This window comes from Abramis brama (genome assembly GCF_963993115.1).
Source record: "Abramis brama genome assembly, chromosome: 12".
NCBI lineage: Eukaryota > Metazoa > Chordata > Actinopteri > Cypriniformes > Leuciscidae > Abramis > Abramis brama.
This window is the reverse complement of record NC_139974.1, coordinates 16,530,168-16,555,663: the sequence shown is the minus strand read 5'-3', so window position 1 is coordinate 16,555,663 and position 25,496 is coordinate 16,530,168. Positions and strand designations below refer to the sequence as shown.

Genomic DNA, 25,496 nt, shown 5'->3' with positions numbered 1-25,496 from the left:
CTCGTGCCCATGAGATATTATGGCGTTCCCACGACTTAACATCACGTTCCCATGAGTTTATATGTTGTGGCCACGACAAAACGTCTCTGGTTACTCACGTAACCGTAGTTCCCTGAGAGGAGGGAACGAGACATTACATATGGGGAAATCCATTTTCCTCGAAATGCTGAAGCCTGATTTGAATAACTCTTTTACTTGCAAATAGCCAAAAACCTCAGACTCTTTCGACTGAACGAGAGCTATTGATGCTGAAAGGCTTTTTACACGGCAGTTTACGTAATGTCTCGTTCCCTCCTCTCAGGGAACTACGGTTACGTGAGTAACCAGAGACGTTCCCTTATCGAGTCGGTCCCTCGACATTACGTATGGGGAACGTATAAAACCCCCGCCGTGTGAAAAATGGTCGGCCCTGCTCGCAGCACGAGCCCCTGTTGAGCACAAGCACTAAGCCCTCAGACTATAGTACATTAGCTCTAGGTTGGGTACCGGACCTGGTTGAACACTAGTGCTGTAGTGGTGCGTCCATGACGTCGACGTCAAAATTACGTCGACGTCATATTTTTTGCGTCAACGCTTCTTTATTTATTATTTATTTTATTTTTTGTACCATTCCCGGAGGTACAGCTCGCCACACACACACCGCCCGCCGTGTTATTCTGTCATGTTTTCTCCCTTTCTTTCCAAACCGCGACAAACGCCAGTCTCCTTTCTCTGCAGAATGTAATAAATCCGCTCAACCAATCACAGCGCACCATTCCACGCATTGTAAACAGTAACGGTGGCGCTTTGAATACACCCGGCATCCTAGTTTTCCTTATCTACTTTGCACTTTTTGATCAACAAACAAACAAAAAAATTAATACATTTGACGGCATTGATGAACCTGTGGTGGATTCTGCCGTAGGGAAGAAACGTAAGCCATCGAAATCTAATCATTTACGTGAGGAGATTAACAAGATGAGGCACGCGGGAGGAAGAGAAATGCCGACTTGGACGACAGCGTCAAACTTATGTCGAATGCTGACACGTTAATCCCAGGGGATCTTTTAAAAAACTTTCAATTCTTGTACTCAGAGTCAACGAAAACCGAGCAGGACCAAGCCATTTTACAGCTGATCGCCGTCAAAAAATTTCAGAAGGTATTTCTTAGTGATGGCTGATTGAATGTAGCCTATGTTTAGTCCAGTACGTGCTAAATATAAGATTAGTATTGACCGAGTTCAGAGGCTGTCATATGTGGATCAACTTACTTTGTTGTGTATTTTCAACAGTTTCAATATGAAAAATTACTTTTATATTGATTCAATGGATTAATTGCATTTTTTTAAAAAACGTGTCATGAATTTATTGCATTTTGGGGAAAAAATCTGTTTTTATAATAAATCTTTGAAAATCAAAATCTGGATTTGAATTATTTATGTTATTATAACCTAAAGATGCTATGTGAAAGTTTGAAACAGAAAATAGTGGTTTTCATCTTGCCACTTTCTTGGTAAAGAAAACACATTTTTTACTCAAATTAATCAAAATGGATTTATCACGTTTATACTATATTATTCAGAAGTAAACATTGTAGCTGACAGTGTGTTTATGTCAGAATGTTTATTTTTTAAACCACAACCTTCTAAGTGCTTCTTTTACTGATATATTTAACAAAATCTTTTGCATTTCTCATCCAAACAACGTCAAACTTGGCACTGCACTTACTCGTGCCCAGACAGCTGTCGAGTTTGAAATCCATCGGAGTAACGGTTCGACAGAGATATGCGAATAACAGACAGGATAATTAATTCAAATTAGTCGTTAGATTAGTCGACTAATCGATAAAATAATCGCCCGACTAATCGTTTAATTAATAATCGTTTACCCCAGCCCTATTGAACACCCAGATGTACTCTGGCACAGAGCCAACTCGGCGCCCACACCATCACTATCTCCCCGTATCCAGTTAAGCAACACTGAACTGGTGTGATATGGGGGGGAATGCAACAATATATTGGTGCTTGAGAATACTGCCGGCTTATGAACGCGGGCATAATAAAAGGGGGCTACATCATATAGTTAATGTGATTATTATCAACCTCAGCCATACTATCATAACTCACACTGTCTATACGACCAGGTTGAAACCATGGTTAGAACACGCGCCAGTTGGCATGCGACTTAGTCACCCAATGGCTGTTCAGCTCTCTCCTGCACTGACAGAATGTGTGGTGCGAACGAGGGAATGTCCAAGTTATAAAATCTTGCGAACGTGTTGTGAGCTGACCAGCCCGCTGCGAGACAAATGTTCTGAATAGACATGCCTTTCGCCCAAGCCCATGACGACGCCAAACTCCTTGTGGAGTGGGCGCAAACCCCCATTGGGCAATCGGTTCTTCAGGAAGCATAAGCTAGTCGCACAGCTTCCACAATCCAGTGTGATAGCCTCTGCTTCGACAGCGCGCTGCCTTTCTTGGTGCCCGCGTAGCAGATGAAAAGCTGCTCCGAAGTTCGAAACTGGCTAGTCCTGGTCACATAAGCACGCAGCACGCACGGGGCATAAAGCACACTTCTGTGACACTGAATTAGCGTCTAGTTCAGCGGGGCAAAACGCTTGAATTTTAACCACCTGAGCTCTGAACGGAGTTGAGAGCACCTTCGCCGCATCTGGGAATGAGTCTGACCATGCAATTGTCCGGTCTGAATTGCATACACGCACTGTTCACTGACAGGGCATGCAAGTCTCCCACTCGTTTCCCGCAGGCTAGCGCGAGCAGTAGCGCTGTCTTAACTGAGAGCACTTTAAAGATGAACTGAACTGGAATTTTGAGTAAAGGTGATATAAAAGATGCATTTTATTTATTCTCATTGGTACAATTTTTAAAGTGGCAGAATTTGTTAAAAGGGATAAAATGGTATGTTGAAAATGTTGTTGTTGTTACACGGGCGCCGCCATCTTGGATTTCAACATTCGGCAACGTCACTGGAATGGTAAGCTACTCCGTTGCTAACCAACACTAGCAGAGCAGCCATTGCATGCAGCCCCTGGATTTCGAGTCCATAGTGAGCATTTTTTAGCGACAGTCTATTTAGAGATTTGTACTTATACAACTGGTTCACTGGTGAGGGTTAGGCTAAACCTGAGGCTATTCCGTCAATGTTAAACTTTTCAGGCTGTAGTACAGGGCAGACCGATAGACCAATGGCAAGTACTAACACCACCGATGCTATCTATGTAACCGCAGAGACAGGGCGCTGAAACGCTCATGTCAAGGCAGAGGACAGAGAAGTATGTTAACTGTTATCATGATAGCAAGCTAAGCAAAGGGCTGGATGTAACGTTGTCACATACACAAACCATATTGTGTTCAATATAGCTTTATAGCGTTCAACAAAACTGAGACACTCATTCATTGAAATTGAGTAACAAAATCAAGCTATATACCAAACGATCCAACCTAGGGAAAGAGCTAGCAGCTAACGTAAACACGTTGGAAGCACTTTTGTCAAACTCCACAAGCTAGCCACCACTCCGACCATATAAACCGTATAAATCATGACTCGTCTCGATAATAATGCGTTTACTAGCTGCTAATAAAACCACAGCAGGTCTGTCTGTAAACAGATTCCAATGTCCTACCCACCCTGAAGCTAGCTGATGTCCATCGTCTCAGGGCACATTGTTGATACAGAGGGAGTTCAGGTTTTTTTTTATTGTTTTTTATTGTTTTTTTTTTTTACGTTTCTTCATTCGGATCCATTTGCGATCCATTTCATTCTGAATAAACAAACAACGCAGTTTACATGCTTCATCCTTGTTGCATTATTCACTAAGATAATAATTAATAAATGCACGCACAATTATCCGTTAACTTGATAAATGTTGCAGTCAGATATGTTTTATGCACAAACAAATGCCTTTCAGAGTACACAATTCAGAAGTAAATGAATATGCAGCAATTTGTACAAATAGAGAGTCTGTAAGCCTACTATACGTGTTGTAGCCATTAAATAAGCTCATTTAGTTTCATTAAAATATTATTTATTTTTTTATTATTATAATTTTTTTCATCTATGTTGAATATAAAAAATTTAACAGCATGAGTAAGATAGGATATGCGCAATATATCGAGAGATATGGAGCGGGTCAGACATGATTTTGACCACTTAATTAAGATTTGCATTGTAGAAAGCCTTTCTTTAAAGTGAATTTCGTTTTGTATAAATTGTATCTTAATTTTAATATTTTTTTCATCAACCTGTATTTAATAAGCAAATATAGCAGACATTATAATCATGGAGGCGTCCGCGCGTCCACTTGCATTGCACGTGAACTGGAGCGCATCTCATCCTAACTTAACCGAAACTCAGTGTATGCCTTACACACATGAGAAATATAGAAAGCTTGAAATGTCTTTAAACGAAACAATTCAAAACGAAAATAAATAGGCTAGCCTACTCTCTGATTATGTAATGATGTGCATTTCTCTCTATAGGCGCGTTCACTACGGAGATGGCGATCGTCAGCTTAATCTTTGCAGCCGACACTGTTTATTAATATAAATAAATGCATGTGCGTCACCGGATTTACAAATGCACATCTTGCTTGTTGCACGCACACATATTATGTAGGCTACATATTACGAAATAACGAGATATTATGTTGAAATAATTAGGCTAATTATTAATTATCATTATTAATAATAAATCTATAAGAATATTTGATTGAATGCTGAATGTTGCTTGTTCAATTGAATACAATTAATACTTTAATTGTGATAATTAAAATAATTGATTATTAAATATTAAGTGGCCTATGTTTGCTCATTTATTAATACTATTTGTATATATCTAGCACCCCCTCAGCACCTGCGTTAAAAAATTCTCTGGCGCCGCCCCTGGTTATAACGGCCCACGTATTAAAAAAATGGTAGGTTTAAATCGGGCTTGGGTTCATAATTACAGTTAATGTGTCAGGCCGGGCGTGTGGTGGTAGTCAGATACCCATGCCATTAAAATCACTAATTTTCGTCTGTGTATAGGACCTGCAGCTGCAGCTGCCTATATACCTTCGCAGGTTCTACCATGCCGGTGACGTCATCGGAATTGCCAGCGTTCTTATACTAACAAACGCAATTTTTGTGTTGCTTAAAAAAAGAGCTATATTGATATTTTTAATTCAAATTTTTTGTGTAATTTACTTTTAATTGTCATAAACAACACATTATCAACTTTGATTATTTCAGTTCAGTTCATCTTTAAGGTCTCTAGATTCGGCTGGTTCGAAAGGTCGATCGGACAGCGCACTGAGCACTAACAATAGGTCCCAAACTGGCATTTGATGAAGGCGAAAGGCGGCGATAGCGGGCACATATACTTTCGCTGTAGACGGGGAGCTGCCAGCGTCCAGACGTTCCTGCAGGAAGGTCAGAATAGTGGAAATATCACAACCCTTTGGGTCTTCCCATTTGTCAATACACCAGTTAGCAAAAACCTTCCATTTCAGAGCATATAAGCGTCTCGTCGAAGGGGCTCTAGCCTCTGCTATTGTCTGCAGCACTCGCTGTGACACAGCTTGCGTAGGAGAGAGGTTCTGACACGTGAGGGCGGCGTGGCCGTTGGGCCGACGCTAACTCCTCAGCAGTCTATTGACGTAGCTTTCTGCAGTCTCCCGGTCCACGGCTCGACGGCGGCGGGCGGAGGAGAGGCAGGAGTCATAAGGCCACCGTTACGGGTAATGGCCAGCCTTGCGCGAAGGATCTTGATGGGAAGTTCCTCACAGGCTCGACAACCTGATCCTTCAAGTGCCGCTTCTGCGTGGGCCCATCCCAGACACAGCACACACTGCTTGTGTGTGTCCGAGAAGTCGATTGGACCACCACACATGCGGCAAAGAGAAATTATTTTTTGGGTTTCCTAGCAAAAAATCCGCCGGAACGTGAGAGGGGATAATTCCACGTTGTCCACTCTGTTTGCGTGAATCCACGGCGAAACCAGGCTCCAGGTGAAGAAAAAAGATTCAGAGGTTTTTTGGCTATTTGCAAGCAAAAGAGTTATTCAAATCAGGCTTCAGCATTTCGAGGAAAATGGATTTCCCCATATGTAATGTCGAGGGACCGACTCGATAAGGGAACTAAGTGAACCGAACATGTCCCCTCCCAGTCATCGTAATGAGCTGCTTGCGCTGTTTGCTGCGACTAAATCTGCGATCAAACCTTCTCAGTGATAAACTGCAATAAATCCATTTTGTTTAGATTGCTGCTGTTTGTTTACATTTGTACTTAAAATTTTAGGTAAATTTTATTAGGTGACAATTTTGTGCAGGCTCCTGAAGAGTTAATTTACTTTAGTTATTGTTAAAACTAAAATGTTAAGAAGTTATGTTATACTTTTACTTAAAATATCCAGGGGAAACACTACCAACTTGTACCAAGGCTACTTTTTTTTCTTTGCTTACATTTGACTCATGCTGTGTGACTGTCACTACTATTGCACCATAATGCTGTTGCTGCCACCTTATGACAATAGATTACACTTCGAACAGGTATTCTGTCATCAATGACAGTAGCTCATTGGAAAATACTGTAAAATGCCTTTCATTTTGTTTGCACTAATAAATGCTGAAATTCACATATGGCGTCTTTTGCACGCTCAAGTGTGTTAGTTCAAATGTAGGCGTGCAGCAAGCGCTCATAATGGAAGCGACGCGGTCACAGTGCGCTCGTTTTTCCAGGCGTGCCTATGCCACGGCGAGATGAAAACATCTTAACTGTTCAGAATGCCGCAAGGTCATGAGACAAAAAACAACAGATACGCTTGCATTTCCATAACAACATCGTAAGCTCGGCCGAACAGCTGATCATAGCTGTACAGGCTGGGTTTTTATTTCTCATCTCCATAAATATATCTAGTAGTAAAGCTAACGCAAGGGCTAGAAATCATTAATCCTTTGCTGATAGTTCCTCGTCATCATGGAGAGCGCAGTTCATGGTTGCATAGCAACGACAGACACCATGGAAAGAAGCACTTGTGGAAAGAAGGAAAGCGTTTTTAGATGCTTGTGTGTGTTTGTGTGTGTGTATGTGTATATATATATATATATATATATATATATGTATATGTATGTATATATATGTATGTATGTATGTATGTATATATATATATATATATAAATATAAAAATATTAAAAATAATATTATATTATAAAATATAATAGTATGAGCCAGTAGTATTTTGGGGAAATGGAAACTACAGTTACCTAATTACACAATACTAGCATGAACTGTTATTAAAACATATGGACAGACACTGATCCTGATTAATTGAATCAACGTCATACCTGCATGTAAATCCTTTCCAGCTAACACACAACATACTTTATGTAATTTATTGGTACTCTTTGGCAATTTCATGCAGACTTACCAATTGACAATGTAACTATGACGCTGCATGCTTGTAATTTCATCTGCTCTTTATATATAGTGAAATTTTGCAAGCACAGTATAATGTCTGACAGGACAGAAAAGTATTTTTTTTCTGAGGAGAGACTTTTTATGAGGCGCCACGTTGGATTTAAATCAAACTTCGCTTATCAATACATACATAACACACGTGCATATACACCTATAAATTATTCGCATATACATGTATACTATTGGATGTTCAAAATACATATATGAAATACACGTGCACACTAATATGAAATCCATACCAATACATATTATGTTAGTAATGAATGCATATACACTTGTGAATAACTTGCATATACATATAAACTTGACGCACGCATACTCCTATAAATACTCACATATAAACTTCCATGCATATACACCTATAAACACTCGCACATACATATAAACTCGATGCGCGCATACACATCCATAAAACACTCGCGCATACATACAAAATAAAACGTGGATGTATGCTTTAGTTGTGTATATATGTATATGCGAGTGATTTCATATGTGGATGTGTGTGAACTTTTCAGTGCAAACGGAAGGCATTTCAGTGTAACCGGAAGGCATTTCAGTGTAAAAGGAAGTAACCTGCCTATTTACATAGACAGTATATAAACGCCTATTTACCGCATTTGTATTCGGTCCGTGTGTACGCACAAATGACTTACTTTTACACTGAAATGCCTTCCGGTTACACTGAAATGCCTTCCGTTTGCACTGAAAAGTTCACGCACATCCACATATGAAATCACTCGCATATACATATATACACAACTAAAGCATACATCCACGTTTTATTTTGTATGTATGCGCGAGTGTTTTATGGATGTGTATGCGCACATCGAGTTTATATGTATGTGCGAGTGTTTATAGGTGTATATGCATGGAAGTTTATATGTATGTGCGAGTGTTTATAGGTGTATATGCATGGAAGTTTATATGTATATGCGAGTATTTATAGGTGTGTGCGTGCGTCAAGTTTATATGTATATGCAAGTTATTCACAAGTGTATATGCATTCATTACTAACATAATATGTATTGGTATGGATTTCATATTAGTGTGCACGTGTATTTCATATATGTATTTTGAACATCCAATAGTATACATGTATATGCAAATAATTTATAGGTGTATATGCACGTGTGTTATGTATGTATTGATAAGCGAAGTTTGATTTAAATCCTACGTGGTGCCTCATATTTTTATTTCAAGTTACGAAATTAACATTAGAATAATGACAATGACGTAAAGCCTGACAACATCTCATCTGACAGCAGATACCAAAATCAGCACTTTTTTTTCTCAGGCAATCTTTACTTCAACTACGTCTGACTGAGAGTCAATGCTTTCATACACATCTTTCAAAAATAAAGTCTCACACACAAAAAAAGAAAAGTTTAAAATTACGTTTTTGTTGCATACTCCGCGACCCGGTCAAAACGGTATTGCAACCAGCTTTTCTGTCTCAACCAACTGGTTGAGAAACACTGGTATATAATAACTGGTCTAAGTCATGGTGACTTTTGATCTTTTGACTAAATGTAGTTACCATCTGAGTAACTGGCCCATACTAACCAGCCTGACCTTCACCTTTTGATTTTATCTCAACACAGAACCTCATTCTCATCACGGTCAATCACACAGCAGCGAGGAGTCACATGTTCATTCACATGGTAGTGAGGAGTCACATGGTCACTCCCATGGTGGGTCATTGTTCAGTTATTGAAATTGGTGCTTTTCTACTTCTACTTTTTTTTCTACAGAGGTTATAGTCTGGTCAAATTAAATACAAGAATATAATTTATTAAAAGACTACTTTTTATGCAGTCTGGTCAAATTAAATACAAGAATATAATTTATTAAAAGACTACTTTTTATGCAGTCTGGTCAAATTAAATACAAGAATGGAATTTATTAAAATATTTTTTTGTGCAGTGTCAATAAATGCTTAATTTCTGTCACAGGTGATGCCCATGGTCACATGATGTCAGTTGGTCTGTGGGTGCTGGGTGGCATTGTTGCATTTCTAGTGGTTGAGAAATTTGTCCGTCTTTTGAAGGGAGGACACTCACACTCTCACTCTCATGGTAAGTGTCTTGAATTGATAAAATTATGTGTGCATTAAAAACACTTCACATATATTCTTAATGCAGCATCCCTCTAGAATTGGAACAACTATTTTAATCAGGGTTGTAACCTGCTGACTATTTTTGATGAAATCGTTTCTCCTTTCGGAACACTCACCAATTAAGAATGGCAGAGGACCAAACAATTCTCAGATTTTGGACCAAACAAATTTTCTTGCCGAAATAAGAACAAGTGCACCATAACACTGAGAATGTGTGTTTGTCTCTTTAGGCTGTTAATCTACAGAGCTTCTCTGAGAATTAAATTTCATAAACATAGATTGATCTTTTTCTGCACACTGAATAAAGACTCAGGGTCTAGCCAAAAAAAACCTAAAAAACTTTTATTTTTATCTTGCATAGTAAATGTGTAAGTGAGGTAAAGGCCAGACCAATAATAGTAAAAATTTCAACACCCTGCTTTCATCAGTGCTCACAATGAAGCGGCTGTTCCCAGTCGCATAACGGAGCGGCATGCAGGCCAAGAAAATAATGTCATATTACTAACAATGTTGCTGGTGCTAAAATAACATAAAAATATAATGTCTTATTTTTATGTATTTATTTAGAGAGTGATCTGGACATTCTTGACAGGTTTCCAAATACAATAAAAATATTTTCTTGTCTTGTTTTTAGCTGCTCCAAAGGCAAAGGATAGTGATGAAGAGGATGACAAGAGAAGAGAGAAGGGAGAAAAAGAGAAAAAAGTCTCGAATAAGAAACCTGTAGAGACAAGTTCTGGTATGGAAACTCATGTCTAAAAAAGTATTTGAGTTTTTATTTCTGTCTGTCAGTGCTGCTGTCTTGCTGACAGAATAACTCAACTTCTCTTTGTTTCTACAGATATTAAAGTGTCTGGTTATCTGAACCTGGCTGCTGATTTCACCCACAATTTCACGGATGGTCTTGCGATTGGAGCGTCATTCCTTGTAGGTCCAGCAGTTGGTACTGTTACCACCATCACCATCCTCTTACATGAAGTACCTCACGAGATTGGAGACTTTGCAATTCTTGTCCAATCAGGCTGCACAAAGAAGAAGGTATGGAGCTCCAGAGAGTGGATTTATCAAAATATGGTTTGGGGCAAATTTACATACAGTTGAAAGGGGTAGTTCACCCAAAACAATTCTATTATCATTTACTCACCCTCATGTCCAAACCTGTATGACTTATTTATTTTCTGTAGAACATAAAAGAAAATATTTTGAGAAATATCATTGCTTTTTTTCTCTCTCCACACAATGCAAGTCAGTGGTAAGCAAAACTGTTCTTCAAAAACATCCTACAAAATATATTTTGTGTTTCACTGTAGAAAGTCAAATGGGTTTGGAATGACATGAGGGCGAGTAAAAAAAACAATTAAACAGAACTTTAATTTTTTCATCATTGTCAAGGCTTTCATCATCCAGTTGTCAGTGTAGTTTAGGGGTGTCCCCGACTATGGATTTTCATAGTCGAATCAGAATCGTCATGTCTTGCTTATAGTCGACTAATAGTCGAATCATGTGTATGGGGGTGGGGCTGGGGCTGGGGGCGGGGCTTTAACATTTCAAAGCCGCGATGTACAGAAAAATCACACAAAGATATAGAAGAAAATGTATAAAAACATTTTGGATCAATAAAACTAAGAAATAACATAAATAACTCCAGAAAGGCCACAGACAGGATTTGCATTTCACATACAAATCAAATTAAATCGGCTCTATACACCACAACATCGATAAACCGAAAAAATAAACAATTAATTTACTAAATTAAATTAGAACAGAATATACCTTTCTAATAAATAAAAATACAAAACGAAATAAATCAGAATCAAGTCACAAGATGAGCAAATGTATGCAAAATGCCTAAAGTGCAGGGGAACATATATTCAAAACACAAGCCACAAATAGTTAGATTAGATAACCCTGACAGATCAATAAATAAAATAAAAATAAAGAAATGATTAAAATAACGATAGTAGCCAATTTTCAACTTTGTCTTTTTATCTGCAGAAACAACAATAAATGCTAAACTGGAGTGGCAGTCTTTTTAGCTAAAAATGTTCACACTCACAGCATCCAAAAATCAAATTAGAACCGGCTAAAAAGTTTTGAAATCACTTGTACCCTACCTGATCGCGAGAACAAATCCAGTCTTTCACTCTGTCTGTGTCCGTTGGAGTCTTTTCAAATTGTGCGCGCGGATAAAATACATTCTAACGTGAAACTTGTTAACGTTGGCCGGCAGAAGTGCGATCATGGTTTTCCTGATGCTAAATCCAGTCTTGGAGAATATCCTTTCTGACGGTGTACATCCACACTTTATATTTTCTTATCCCAGACATTGTTATTTTAAAGATTTAAATCCTTGCCGCCAAAACGCTCCTCTGTCGGTTACGGATTGAAAGTGAAACTTAAATCTGTCACGCGGACGCGGGGTGTTTGGATTTATTTACGCACGTTAAAAAATATTTATTAAAAGCTTATTTCTTTGCACATTTTTATATACAGCATTATCATAATAGGCTGAATATTAACATATTGACAGAAAACCGGTAGTTCTACTTTAAGTCAGAAGACATTGAGCGCCCTCATATAGCCAAAGTGGCATGATCCTCGTTTCATAACACCTCTGCAAAGATTCGACCATGAGATCGGTAGTCGAATCAGGCTCCTCCAATCGAAGCATCGAATCTTCGACTATTTGGGGTCACCCCTAGTGTAGTTAATATCTATAAAGACTATAAATTGCTTATGTAATATGAACTTAAATTGTCTTTTAAGACCCTACAAAATCAAAGGAGAACCTCCTCTCAGGGAACTACGGTTACGTTGAGTAACCAGAAACATTCCCTTATCGAGTTGGTCCCTCGACATTACGTATGGGGAACGTATAAAACTCCCGCCGTGTGGAAAATTGGCTGCCCCAGATCGCATCGAGCCCCTGTAGAGCACAAGTGCTAAGCACTAAGCCCTCAGACTATAGCGCGCTAGCCCTCTAGGTCAGGTACTGGACCTGGTTGAAACACCCAGATGTACTCTGGCACAGGGCCAACTCAGCGCAGACACCATCAGTATCTTCCCGTACCCAGTTAAGCAACACTGAACTGGTGTGATATGGGGGGAAATGCAGCAAACATGTTGGTGCTTGAGAATACTGCCAGCTTATGAACGTGGGCATAATAAAGGGGGCCGCATTATAGTCAATGTGATTATTATCAGCCACAGCTATTACTGTAGTATTTCGCACTGTCTATACGCCCAGGTTGAAACCATGGTTAGAAACGCGTGCCGGTCGGGGCGTGTCCTCAGGCGACTTAGTCACCCAATTTCTGCTCAGCTCTCTCATCCTTCACTGACAGAACGTGTGGTGCGAACGAGGGAATGTCCAAGTTATAAAATCTCACAAACGTGTTGTGTGATGACCAGCCTGCTGCGAGACAAATGTCCTGAATAGACATGCCTTTTACTCCTCGTGGAGTGGGCGCGCACCCCCATTGGGCAATCTGTTCCTCGGGAAGCATAAGCTCTGTGATAGCCTCTGTTTCGACCCTTGGGCCAGTGGCTCGACAGTACGTCCCCTCCCAGAGGAGCCGTTGTCAGCGCGAAGTACAGCGGGCAGTGGGCATTCTCCTCTGAAACAAAGAGGTCGATCTCCGCCTCGCCAAAGAGATTCCAGATCATATTTATAGTTTGAGGGTGTAGTCTCCACTCTCCGTGCACAATGCTATCCCTGGACAGCATGTTCGCACCACAATTCAAACTGCCCGGAACATGTACTGCTCGGATCGAAAGAAGTACCCGATCCGTCCACGAGCAGCTGCCTCGCTAAGCCCTGTAGGGAACGCAGGCGCAACCCTCCCTGGCGATTGATGTACGCTACCACCGCCGTGTTGTCCGTTCTGATGAGAACATGACAGTCTTTCACAAACGGAAGGAAGCTCTGCAGAGCCAGACGAACCGCTTCCATCTCCAAGCAGTTTATATGCCAGCGCTTCTGGTCCCCCGCCCACGTACCGAATGCTGGTCTGCCATCGCAGGGGGCTCCCCAGCCTGATAGTGATGCATCCGTAGTGACCACTACCCGACTGACCACTCTGCCCATAGCAGCACCCTGTTCGTACGTGGTCGTGCCGGACCAAGGTGCCAGAGTCTCGAGACATGATCGTGTTATGACAAGGTGCTCTGTCCCAGCTCTCCACACCTGCGGCTGCTAATATGCAGCACGCCCAGTCTGCAGACAGACGATGCTTTGAACGAAGAGGGCTAGTGTATTGTGAATGGACTGGATCTTCGGCTCTGATAAGCACGCGATCATCGTGCGCGAGTCCAGAACCATACCCAGGAAGGTAATCGACTGACACGGCTGAAGCGTGATCTTCTGCATGTTCACAGACAGTCCGACAGTCGTCGAGATAGTTCAGCACACGCATTCCACTGAGCTTCAGGGGTGCGAACGCTGCATTCATGCACATTGTAAACATGCGGGGGGCTAGAGCCAGCCCGAACGGCAACACTTTGAATTGGTATGCAACACCTTCAAATGCAAAACGCAGAAAGCGCCTGTGATGCGGGGCTATCTGAATGTGAAAATACGCATCCTTTAGATCAGGGGTCGTCAAGTAACTTTGGGCGCGGGCCAATATTTTTTTTAGCCAGTAGATGGCAGCTACACAGAGTAGGCCTATGGATACAAATTAAATACTCTTATATAGACTCTTATCATTCGTTCAATCGTTTTTTCAAATTAAAACCAAAAATAAAAAGATGAAAAACGACTTGTTTTTCCATTATTTCCTGAACTAAAATGAAAAAAACGAATAACGACGGGTTTTCTGATTTTCTGATTGTGCTCAAATCAAAAATAGAAAAAATTAATTACTGGATTAGACAAATTTTAATTTTGATTTTTAATTTTTAATTTAACACCTTAGGCATATATCAAGGAAATCATTTTAAACAGATCAAGTACTATTGTGGTAACAGATTACAGCCATTTTAATAAAGGTGTGAATGGCAATCATACCTCATTCGCTTACAGTCCGACTTTTGAACTTTATTCCTTTTTTTTATTATTATTTATTCGGGACACACACATACACACCTAAGGTTTAAGGAGGTCTGCGCGGGACTGTTTTTTTTCCGTCCCGCTCCCACAAGGTTCTATTCAGCAACCGTTCAAAATACACTCGGTGTTCACCCGCTTTATTTCCCGACCTGACGGGTCCGCAAAATTTAGATCTCGTTTCCATAATCTCACATTCAAATGTCTCTTACGGAAAGAATGAGATTAAGTAGCCTATAATAAATGCTATACAAAAATTGTGTTCGTGTCAATTAGGCTATTTTAACATTGTACTGTCAGCAGAGAAAAAAAATGCCACAGAAAAAAATTATGAAATATAAATAGCCTAACATAAATTAAATAGGACAAAGCCTATCACTCAAATTTCTAAGCAACATAAACGAAAATCATATTGCCCTACTGACAAATGAAGTAGGCTATTTTCTGCCGAACTATTTCAAACATCCTTGCAAAAAAAGAATGTTGTTGACTGACAATGGTTTCAGTACCAAACAGCTCCTCAGAGCTAGGTGTACAGGTGGTCAGAATTAAGTGCGGATACGCTGTCAAAAGATGTCGGGAGTGGGCTATTGTCAGTCAGACCGTCCGCTCCGTCCAAAGTACACCAGAGTTCCGACCGCTACCGTCTTTTGACGCGCGAATGGACACAAAGTGGTCAAGCATATAACTAGACGCGGCAGGCTCGAATTTGACGCGCTATTCGCGTCCGGTGTGAACGCACAGTTGGTCTGAGGTCTGAGCTGTTTTCTGGGCCCTGGAGGTGTTCTGACATGCTCTGACATTTCTGGTTATTTCTGTTACTTGTGACATTTTCATGGCTAAAGTCTAATTACACTGTATTCAGCACAAACTCTGCTACGATAATATATCAGCAGCATGTATGTAAAAGTTTGTAGTTTTGAGATAATGACGTTTATGCGTGGTTTGTGAAAATACAAAAAAAAATTCTCGCTGAAATAAGGCCATGAAACCCATACTGATTATTTCTTCACAAGACTTTTGAAAATTGTATGACGTAGCCTAGAATATTTGCTCTAAAACTATGTGAAAATCACCCTGACTGCTCATTCAGATAAGACAATATATTGATTTAAAATTTTTACGACGTGTTTTGTGTTCACACCTGAGAAAGACAAAGACCCTCCCCTAACGGCCCTATTAGGAGCTATCAGGCCCTGTCATTCTGGGCAACCTTGCACAATACTGTAAATGAGGAGATTTTAAAAAGAATGGCTTTTAAATTGTTTGGATTTATTTACAACACAACATAGTCCAAAGATACACACAACAAATGCCAAAAAAGCACTTATTGAAAACAATGATCCAAAGACAGAAACCTTTGTGCCATTCCTAAAAACATTGTACATACCTTTCATTTCCAAGGTGTTTGATTTTCACTTTACCATGTTCATGTTCACTGAAGTCCTCACTGGCATCTGGGCCCTGAAAAAAAAAAAGTGAACATACTGATATCAAGAGAAAGGCCTGCACGATTTTGGGAATAAATTTTAGATTTTTCTGGTTAAAATTGCTTTTTAAAATTCACAGAATACACACACACACACACACACACACACACACACACACACACACACACAAATGTTTCCAACAATAATATAATGAACACCAGGTTTGTTGTGCCTTGTAGGCATAAGCTATGCACAGTGCTGGATAAAATAATAATATCAATAACCTATAGCAGTATAAATCTTCCAAAAGATTTCAGTAACAACTAAGCTAGAGAAAAATATATTGATTATCATGTTACTTCAAATGTTTCCATTCGTTATGATGATATGAAATGAGATAATAGTAAAAACATGAAGCCGTTTGCTTTTCAAACGCGATCGCGCTGCAAAATATGATACATTCAAACGCGATCGCGCTGCAAAATATGATACATTCAAGTGCGATCGCGCTCAAATATAAAACATTATGGTTACCATATACATATCTACGTTTGAGCAGATATCCACAAACACAGTAACAGTAAACACGGGTCTAAATATTATAATTTTCACCATATATCTAGCAACAGTTCAACTGCAATGTGAAATTTATGCAACAATAGCAAACTAATATGTAAGAATTTCTTACCTTACATCTTTCTTGTCTTCAAATCGCGTTCTTCTTCTTCTGATGTAAATCCAATGTAAGCTCAGGCGCGTCTAAAAGCAGAGACTTGTAAAGTGTTTTGGTGTTTTGTTTTTGAGGTAGGCCTAATAAGCGCGATCGCGTTCCATGTGGAGATTTGCATGTGAATATCTTTTGCGCGAGTGGGCGTGGTAAATTAAAAAAATAATGAGCAAGCGTTTGAGAAGCTGGACATCTTGTTGGTTTTATACAAATTACTTAAACAGAGAATATTTGTTTTTAGTTTGAATCCGATCATTTAAAAGTACACACTTAAATGTTTATAAAGGTATATGGCTCATAAATGTGTGACAAGTATTCGCTGAGTTTTGTTTCAGTTTATAGACGTGCTCAAGAAAAAAAAGTTCACCGCGACGGAGAGGCAGAACGCACACCCTGTTTATTTTCTTTATTTTACAAAAGCACAATGTTTTGATTGGATTGTAAGTGGACACATACAAAAGTAGAAATATCACAGATTCTTTTTTTATATTTCTTTTTTTCTGTATGACCATAAATGACGGAGTAATTTAAGTTTATAGTGCTACAATGTGGAGAAAATCCAGCAAAACGTGCCCGCGCGTTTGTCGACCTCAGAGGGTTAAAATGTAATCCCGCGCCGCATGATTCCCTATGGGTGTTTCACACAGTATGCGGCGGTGAAATCGCCGTGCGACTACGGCTTTTCTCAAGTAGTGGAAGAGTTTTGTGCAGCATTTAGGACTTCCAAAATAATCCGGCGGGCCAGAAAATATTGCTGGCGGGCCAGTTTTGGCCCGCGGGCCGCCAGTTGTCGTTCCCTGCTTTAGATCCACTACAATGAAGTAGTCCTCGGGCTGAATGTGCGCGAGGATTTGGATCACAGTAATCATCTTGAACGTGCGTTTTGTGAGTGCTTTGTTCAGTAATCTCAGATCTAAGATGGGGCGCATACCTCCATCCATTTTCGGGACTAGCAAAAAATGTCTGTAAAACCCGCAATTTCTCTGTTTCCCGGGCACTATCTGTACTGCCTGTTAGGTCAGGAGGGTGGAGATTTCTGCCCATAGCAGCGGAGCGCTCTGTTCTGATACTTCTGACATAATCACGCCGCCGAAGCAGGGTGGTCTGCGAGCGAACTGAAGCGTATAGCCGCGGTTTACAGTGTTGATTACCCAATCTGACGCCGATGTGAACGTCGACCACGCACTCAGGTGACTCGATAGAGGGGCCATTAATGCATGCTGCGGCGGGGGCTGCGCGCCAGTCACCGGAGAAGCATTGACAGCTATATGAATAACGGGTGACTCGTCCGCGGCTTTTTGCACGGGGACACACGCACTCACATCCTCGGGTTGCCCCGGGCTTCCACTCTGCGAAGCGTCTCCCGGGGGAGAGGCTTCACTTATCTCGCGGGTAATAGTTAGGGAGGAAAAGAGCTCTTTTGCTGAGATATGTAATGCTTTGGGTTTATTGAAACACAACACAGCAGTTTCATAACAGCATTTACACACACATTCTCAGGCTTTTTTGTTGGTTGCCAAGGGAACTCTGAGCGGGAACACGCCCTTTTCGCCGCCGCCAGCCTTGCGCGAAGGGTCTTGATGGGGAGTTCCTCACAGGCTCAACAACCTGATCCTTCGAGCGCTGTTTCCGCGTGGGCCCGACCCAGACACAGCACACACTGCTCGTGTGCATCCGGGAAGTCGATAGGTCCACCACACATGCGGCAAAGAGACATTTTCTTAGTTGGTTTTCCTAGCAAAAAATCCGCCGGAACGCGAGAGGGGATAATTCCACGTTGTACACTCTGTTTGCGTGAGTCTACGGCGAAACCAGGATCCAGGTGAAGAAGAAAGATTCTGAGGTTTTTGGCGCCTGACGTCGCCTATATTGGAGGCTGTCAGCCGCGAGGGCGCGGGCACCATTGGCTATTTGTGAGCAAAAGAGTTATTCAAATCAGGCTTCAGCATTTCGAGGAAAATTGATTTCCCCATACGTAATGTCGAGGGACCGACTTGATAAGGGAACTTAAAGGACAAATCCAGTGAAAAATGAACCTGGGGTTAATTAACACATGGTTACCGAGTTGATCGTTCCCTGCGATGCGTTTTCATGAAAATCGAATGTAAAGAGTTTTATCTTTAAAAACAGATTAGCTCATAACACTAGTATATGGGGAACAGAGTAAGTAAAAGTAAATCGCTAGTTAATACCACTAACAAGGCTCAAAATAGCCTCACACTAACACGGTAGCATAATGAGCGTCCCTACATGCAAACCGAAGCATTGAGAACTTTGTAAGTGTACAGACAGTTTAATAAGAAGATACTTTATAAAGACAGTACATTACGCGTTTACATGCAGGAGCCATCTTGGAAAACAGTCTCGACTAATCGAGCCACGAACGCCGTGCTACGTTAGATTTCACAAACGTAATTCCTATCAACAAGCTCACTTAGCACGCAGTTCGTGACTCGATTAGTCGAGACTGTTTTCCAAGATGGCTCCTGCATGTAAACGCGTAATGTACTGTCTTTATAAAGTATCTTCTTATTAAACTGTCTGTACACTTACAAAGTTCTCAATGCTTCGGTTTGCATGTAGGGACCCTCATTATGCTACCATGTTAGTGTGAGGCTATTTTGAGCCTTGTTAGTGGTATTAACTAGCGATTTACTTTTACTTACTCTGTGCCCCATATACTAGTGTTATGAGCTAATCTGTTTTTAAAGATAAAACTCTTTACATTCGATTTTCATGAAAACGCATCGCAGGGAACGATCGACTCGGTAACCATGTGTTAATTAACCCCAGGTTCATTTTTCACTGGATTTGTCCTTTAATTTAAAATTGAATACTTGTTCACTTCTTTCTGATTTAAATAAGGTTGTTACAAAAGTTATTTAGTCAACAGCAGAGATTTTTTTTTCTTTTTTTTCTCTTTTATGCCTTGAGGTATATTTGTCTGCTGTTTACGTTCAATTAAGACATAACCGACTGTGTTTATTTGACCATTAATCGCAAAGACGGTAAAGAGAACTCAATTGCTTGACAGGCAGTTTCCTGTACATGCATTTTGTCAGTAGCTTGAACTTTTAAACTGGCAAGACTTAAAAATGCATGCAAATGATGAGCTTTTGTGAGACTATAATCCAACATTTCAACTGATTGTCAAATTTATATTGCCCAATCCTACTACCGTGCTGCAGAGTGTATCATATGCACGATTCAGCCAGTCTTCCCTCTATCGCATTCCAGACCCATTTGAATTCTGCACAGAATATTGTAATTTAGAGTGCTATTTAGGAGCCCAAACATCCCCAGTGGCTAGAGACCATTACCATTATTTGAAGTGAAGTGAAGGCCAAGTATGGTAACCCATTCTCGGAAATTGTACTTCATTTCATCCAGTGCACACACACATTAGGAGCAGTTAGTAGTGAGCACACAAACTGGAAACCGTTGCTTAGCAGTGGGCAAACATTCACTGCGATGCCTTGGGAGCTATTGGGGTTAGGTGCCTTGCCAAAGGGCACCCTTTTCGTTTCCTGCCGGTGAAAGAATCGAACTTGCGAACTTCGGGTTACAAGTCTGACTCTCTAACCATTAGGCCACAACTGTCCCAAAAATTAATAAACATTATAACTGTTTTACTGCAGTAACCAGTAACTGGTATTAAAGAAATGTTATAGTTTCATATTAAATTTTTTCATAAGAATCTGGCTGTCACAAGCTGTCAGATTTGGCTTTGCTGCTCTGTGAAATAAACTAAACGCTATTGGCTATTTAAAAAGAGAGAGAGAGATAAACAAGCTCTTTTATAGGTCCTGTCCCCCTTAATATGTTGAAATGTTTTGGATCGAAACATGGAGGAAAACTGTGCTTATAAAGCCACTTCAAAGAATATAGCAAAAGTTAAATTGGTTACAAAAAGTTTCATGTTGATTTCATTAAACATCACTGTTTTTACTTTACCATTATTCTTAACTCTTCTTGTTTTCATCAGGCCATGTGTCTTCAGCTTCTCACCGCCATTGGTGCGTTAGCTGGAACTGCCTGCTCCTTATTGGCTGAAGGAGTGGGTGCTGCGGCCACAGCCTGGATCCTCCCCTTCACCGCCGGAGGCTTTGTTTATATCGCAACTGTCACAGTTCTCCCAGAGCTGCTGGTTGGACGGTCTAGTTTATGGCAATCAATGCTGGAGATCCTAGCTCTGCTGTTTGGGGTGGGAATGATGGTGTTGATCGCAGAGTACGAGTGAGAGAGGAAGTGATGCTTGAAAGAATAAATTGGGCTGTAGAAACCAATGCATGGTCACCAGAACCTTTAGAGACTAAAGACCTTGAAATTTAGTGTTTTGAGATGAATGTTGACATGGTCCACAAAAAAGAAAAAGAAAAAAGAAAAGAAAAATGAAGTGGGAGAGAGTGAAAGAAAATGGAGAACTGCACTAATTTACCCAGAGACCAACATGAATGGATCATTTAAGTCATCTTAGGCACATGAACCAACCTTCCCAGGGACCAACAGCTAGAAAATCATGTTCAGTTCATTATACTGATAAGGTCGGGTTCGAAATGTAGGGACTCTTCGACATTGACCATTATGATCCCAAGATGTATTGTCTCCAGTCACTGAAGCAAATGCTCATCAGTAGATTGCTTTTAAAGAAATATCGGTTGTGTTATCATTGTCATTTGACTGCTGTTCACACAATAAAGGTTTATGTGATTCTTTTAAAAGCAATGTGCGCTATCTCTTTGCCATGGAGTTTCTTTGATTTCCTCTGCTGAAATAGTCAGTTGTTTCAGGTATAGCTGTTACTCAGTAATAGTAACTGTGTACTCAATGAAAGTAACTGTGGCTCTCCACAATTTAATACACACACACATATTGCAGATTAATCTATAGTTTCACATTATCATTGGTGATGGTTCTTCAGAAGAGGCAAATAGTGTACAGTACTTATTGAATTTTAGTTGGTGGTATTTTTATTTTTTTTCTTAAAGTCTGTAACCTTATTCATGCAGTTGTTTTAACCATGTCTTGAATTTGTTTAGTGTAAACCCTTTAAATTGTCTGTGTAAAACAAGCATATCGCTTCAAAATCAGAAATGGAGGAAATGTTTTGTTCAATTTCAGTTAAATAAAACAATTGTGGTACATCTCTAGCAGTCTCTATTCTGCCTTAGTACAGCAAACAGAATGGCTGTCATGAATAATTGAGAAAGCAATTTCTCATAGGACAAGGCTTCCTGATGAATGATTATGAAACTGCTGTCATGAGGCCAGAAATCTCCCTAAATTGTAAAAAATAACTTGCTAACATTTCCATCATCTTCACACAATGGGCAAAACAGACTATCAATGTGGGCTAAACTGTTAATCATTTTCCATTGCTTTGGCATTAAATGTGTTCAGTGACTACTGTCAAACTGCATTCATTCTTTTCTCACTCAAATACAACCACTGCCAAAACTCAATGTAACTACAGGCCAATATGCACATTTACATACTTATTTCAAAACTTTTAAACTGGTTCAAACCTTCTAACAGGAGAAGCAGTCAAAAAACAGAAGTGTACAGCAGCGTGGTTTTTTTTTTTTTTTTTTTCATTTGATTTTAGTGTGGTTGTCGATGCTTGGAAACATTGTTTTGTTTATTGTGGTAACAAATACTGAAATCACTGTTGCTTTCTCCACTTCATCTTTTCTACAGCTTGTTCTCATCTGTTTGTTTTTGTGACCTGTTTTCACTATGTGCTTCCAAATCCCTTCTAATACTAACACTCACAAAGCATGTCACACGATGGAAGCAGCGCAATTCTAACCTGTGTACTTTCCCTATGTCCTTTAGTTCATTGCTCTCTTTTCCTATTCTATGGAATTGCCAGTCTGTTGTAAACAAAGCAGACTTTATTACATCTATTACTCAGGTCTCAACCTCATAGCAGTGACTGAGACCTGGATCAGACCAGAGGACACTGCCACACCTGCAGCCCTCTCCACTAATTTAACCTTTTCACACACCCCTCTCCTGACTGGGTGGAGGTACTGGTCTGCCTCTAACATCTTGTTTAGACAACCCCACCCCGCTCGTCAGCATCATCCTAAACTCAGGGCTGCAGAGGAAGTTGCTCAAATCAAAATATTGCACTGAAAACCCTTCTGAAGCAAAGTGATGAATTTGTGTAAGAAAAACTTTGCAGTTTTGCCCTGTGCAACATTAGGAAGATCAGGCCCTTTCTATCAGAGCATTCTACACAACTCCTTGTCCATGCTCTTGTTCTATCCAGACTGTAATGCTCTTTTGCCAAAGTTATTTTCAAGAAACGGTACTTGTCCAACACCTGACCAATTAATACTAGCACTTACTATTCTATTTTGTATATCTATTTTTTTTTTTTTTATAAAAATAAAAATAAACCTTGCTATGTGTACTCTGCTAGACTAACTAGGACTGGTTACACCACTTACATATTGTTGCCCCTATTGTTGGTTTGATTTCTTCTATTGTTCTCATTTGTAAGTCACTTTGGATAAGTATCTGGTAAATAATCTTAATGAAAAAAAAAAAAAGAAAAGAATACATATCTAAAGTAATACCATATTGAAATATATTCCAAATCTAAAAAATTAAATACTGTATTGTTACCACTTTAGGCTTTGGTCTAGGGTTGGAAGAGTAACATTGAGATTTTGATAGATATTTGGTGTGGTGATGATGGCAAGGCACAAAGTGCTAAACGAAATAATGGCAAAAGAAATTATTTCTTATACAAAGGTAAAAATAAGGGCACAAAATATGTAAATGATATATATATATATATATATATATATACATACACACACATATATATATATATACATACATATAGGCTATTAACACAATGAATCAAAACAAACAAACAAAAAATAAACCCAAGGAAAAGGGACTCAAGCGGTGCCAAAGAAAAGAACATCAAAAAACCAAAGGCTAACCTGAGTTTATGCTCTAACCTAACTAACAAGATAAAAATAAGAAAATCAAAAGTCTTCAGCGATTGCACGCCCTAACTGAACTATACTAACTTTCAAAACACAAAACTTACAGGGGGTGTTGCACGATGTAGGTCACGTGACATCTCACCTATCCACTTTGCCCCTGGGACTTGGAGAAATCGCCATCAGAAAAAACAATGTGAAATGGCAAAATACAAGATGGCAAAACTAAAAGCTGTACAAGTTAAGATTGTCACTGAGGAGACAAACAATAGCAAAAATGTTAAACTAAACTATCAACAGAGAAGCAAACAAAGTAGATGAGCCTAAATAAACCCCTCGCATTCACTCTGACGTGCTTGTGGGAGACTTGATTGGGAGCAGGGCATCCAAAAGGAGAAAATTTAGGATTAATGCTGTACTGAAATGTAAACATATACTGCAGTGAATCCTAAACAATTAGAGAGGTTTCATTCTTGCTATGTGAGGAAAACATTGTGTCATGCTATTTAAAAACATGCAAGAAAACATTGTGTTATGCAAAAAAAATTAGTGTTTTTAGGCCATTATTTTATTATGTGATAAAGTGTGTTTTTGGGGGGGGGACAATCTTTGCTTGTGCTATGGAGGAATGAGTTGATTTGAGATGTATGAAGTGTTTTGGTGGTTCAGTGCATTTTGAATGTGAAATGAACTGCATATAGGTAAAGATAACTTTGTGAAGAGTTTGAAATGGTGATGTTATTATTGAGAAAGGGGTCTTATTGATTGTAAATAATAATAATAAATATAGCTGCAAGCAGCAATTAAAGGGGTTCCAGCACTTTAAGGCCTTTAAGCACGTGTAAAAAGGTATTATGCTTATAGATGAAAAAGACCATTTAAAAAATTTGCTTTTTAGAGCTTTTTAACAGTTATTGTGCCACCTTTAGAATCATATGTCACATGTGCTCACTTAATTTCGACCCTGTAATAGCTACCCAAAGGGTAAAGTCAATTTATTTTTTTATAAGTATTGACCATAGGGTCCGGAAAATTGTACTTTATTGGTTTTATTGAGGTTGAGCGTTAAACTAGTTGATCGCGAATATTTAATGAATGAATTTGATTGACAGCAGGTGTTCTTGTGGCAAAGTTGTTCCGACAGATTTCATTCCTTCCCATTTATTTCACCAATGTATATCACACAAACCCGCATCATAGTGGAGTTTAGTTTATATATATACTGCCAAACACAGGTTTGGAGCAGGAAGATGATTAATTTTATAATATTATTAAGACGATGTTTTCATAATGACAAGCATTACAACTGTGGTATTTTTTGGCAGCATTTTTTGACAATCTATAAAAAAAAAAACAGCACTATAGTGAACTGCAGTTATGAGTATAATTATAGTGAAAGTTTTTGATTTTCAACCATAATCCTGTTTTAAAAACTTTTAAAAAGTATTCATTTGACAACCAACCACATATACCTCTATACTATATATATATATATATATATATATTTTTTTTTTTTTTTTTTTTTTTATGATAGTTCAGTTAAAATGATCTCATCTGCATGTTCATGGAGGTGTACAGATGTTTTTACACATTTATATAATTACTTGGGCTACAATGATACTAATGATAATGATTATAAAAATATCACCATTTCAGTACTCATTTCATATCCATGTGCTTTTGCAATGCTTCTTGTTTGCCACTCAGTTGTCTTGTGACATATAGCGTGAAACGGAAATGGAACAGGAGAAACAAAATCC

The 25,496-nt window shown here is 39.4% G+C and overlaps 1 protein-coding gene across 1 annotated transcript in view; it reads left to right on the top strand.

The window, feature by feature from the left end:
* slc39a7 (solute carrier family 39 member 7) overlaps window positions 1-21,918 on the top strand; it is a 41,657-nt gene extending 19,739 nt beyond the window's left edge. The window contains exons 4-8 of the mRNA XM_084131062.1: window positions 9,056-9,145; window positions 9,407-9,529; window positions 10,205-10,309; window positions 10,412-10,608; window positions 20,760-21,918. Of these exons, the coding sequence (XP_083987188.1) occupies window positions 9,056-9,145; window positions 9,407-9,529; window positions 10,205-10,309; window positions 10,412-10,608; window positions 20,760-21,014 (770 nt within the window). The 3' untranslated portion in view covers window positions 21,015-21,918. The remainder of the gene's footprint in view (window positions 1-9,055; window positions 9,146-9,406; window positions 9,530-10,204; window positions 10,310-10,411; window positions 10,609-20,759) is intronic.
* The last annotated feature ends 3,578 nt before the right edge of the window (window positions 21,919-25,496 follow it).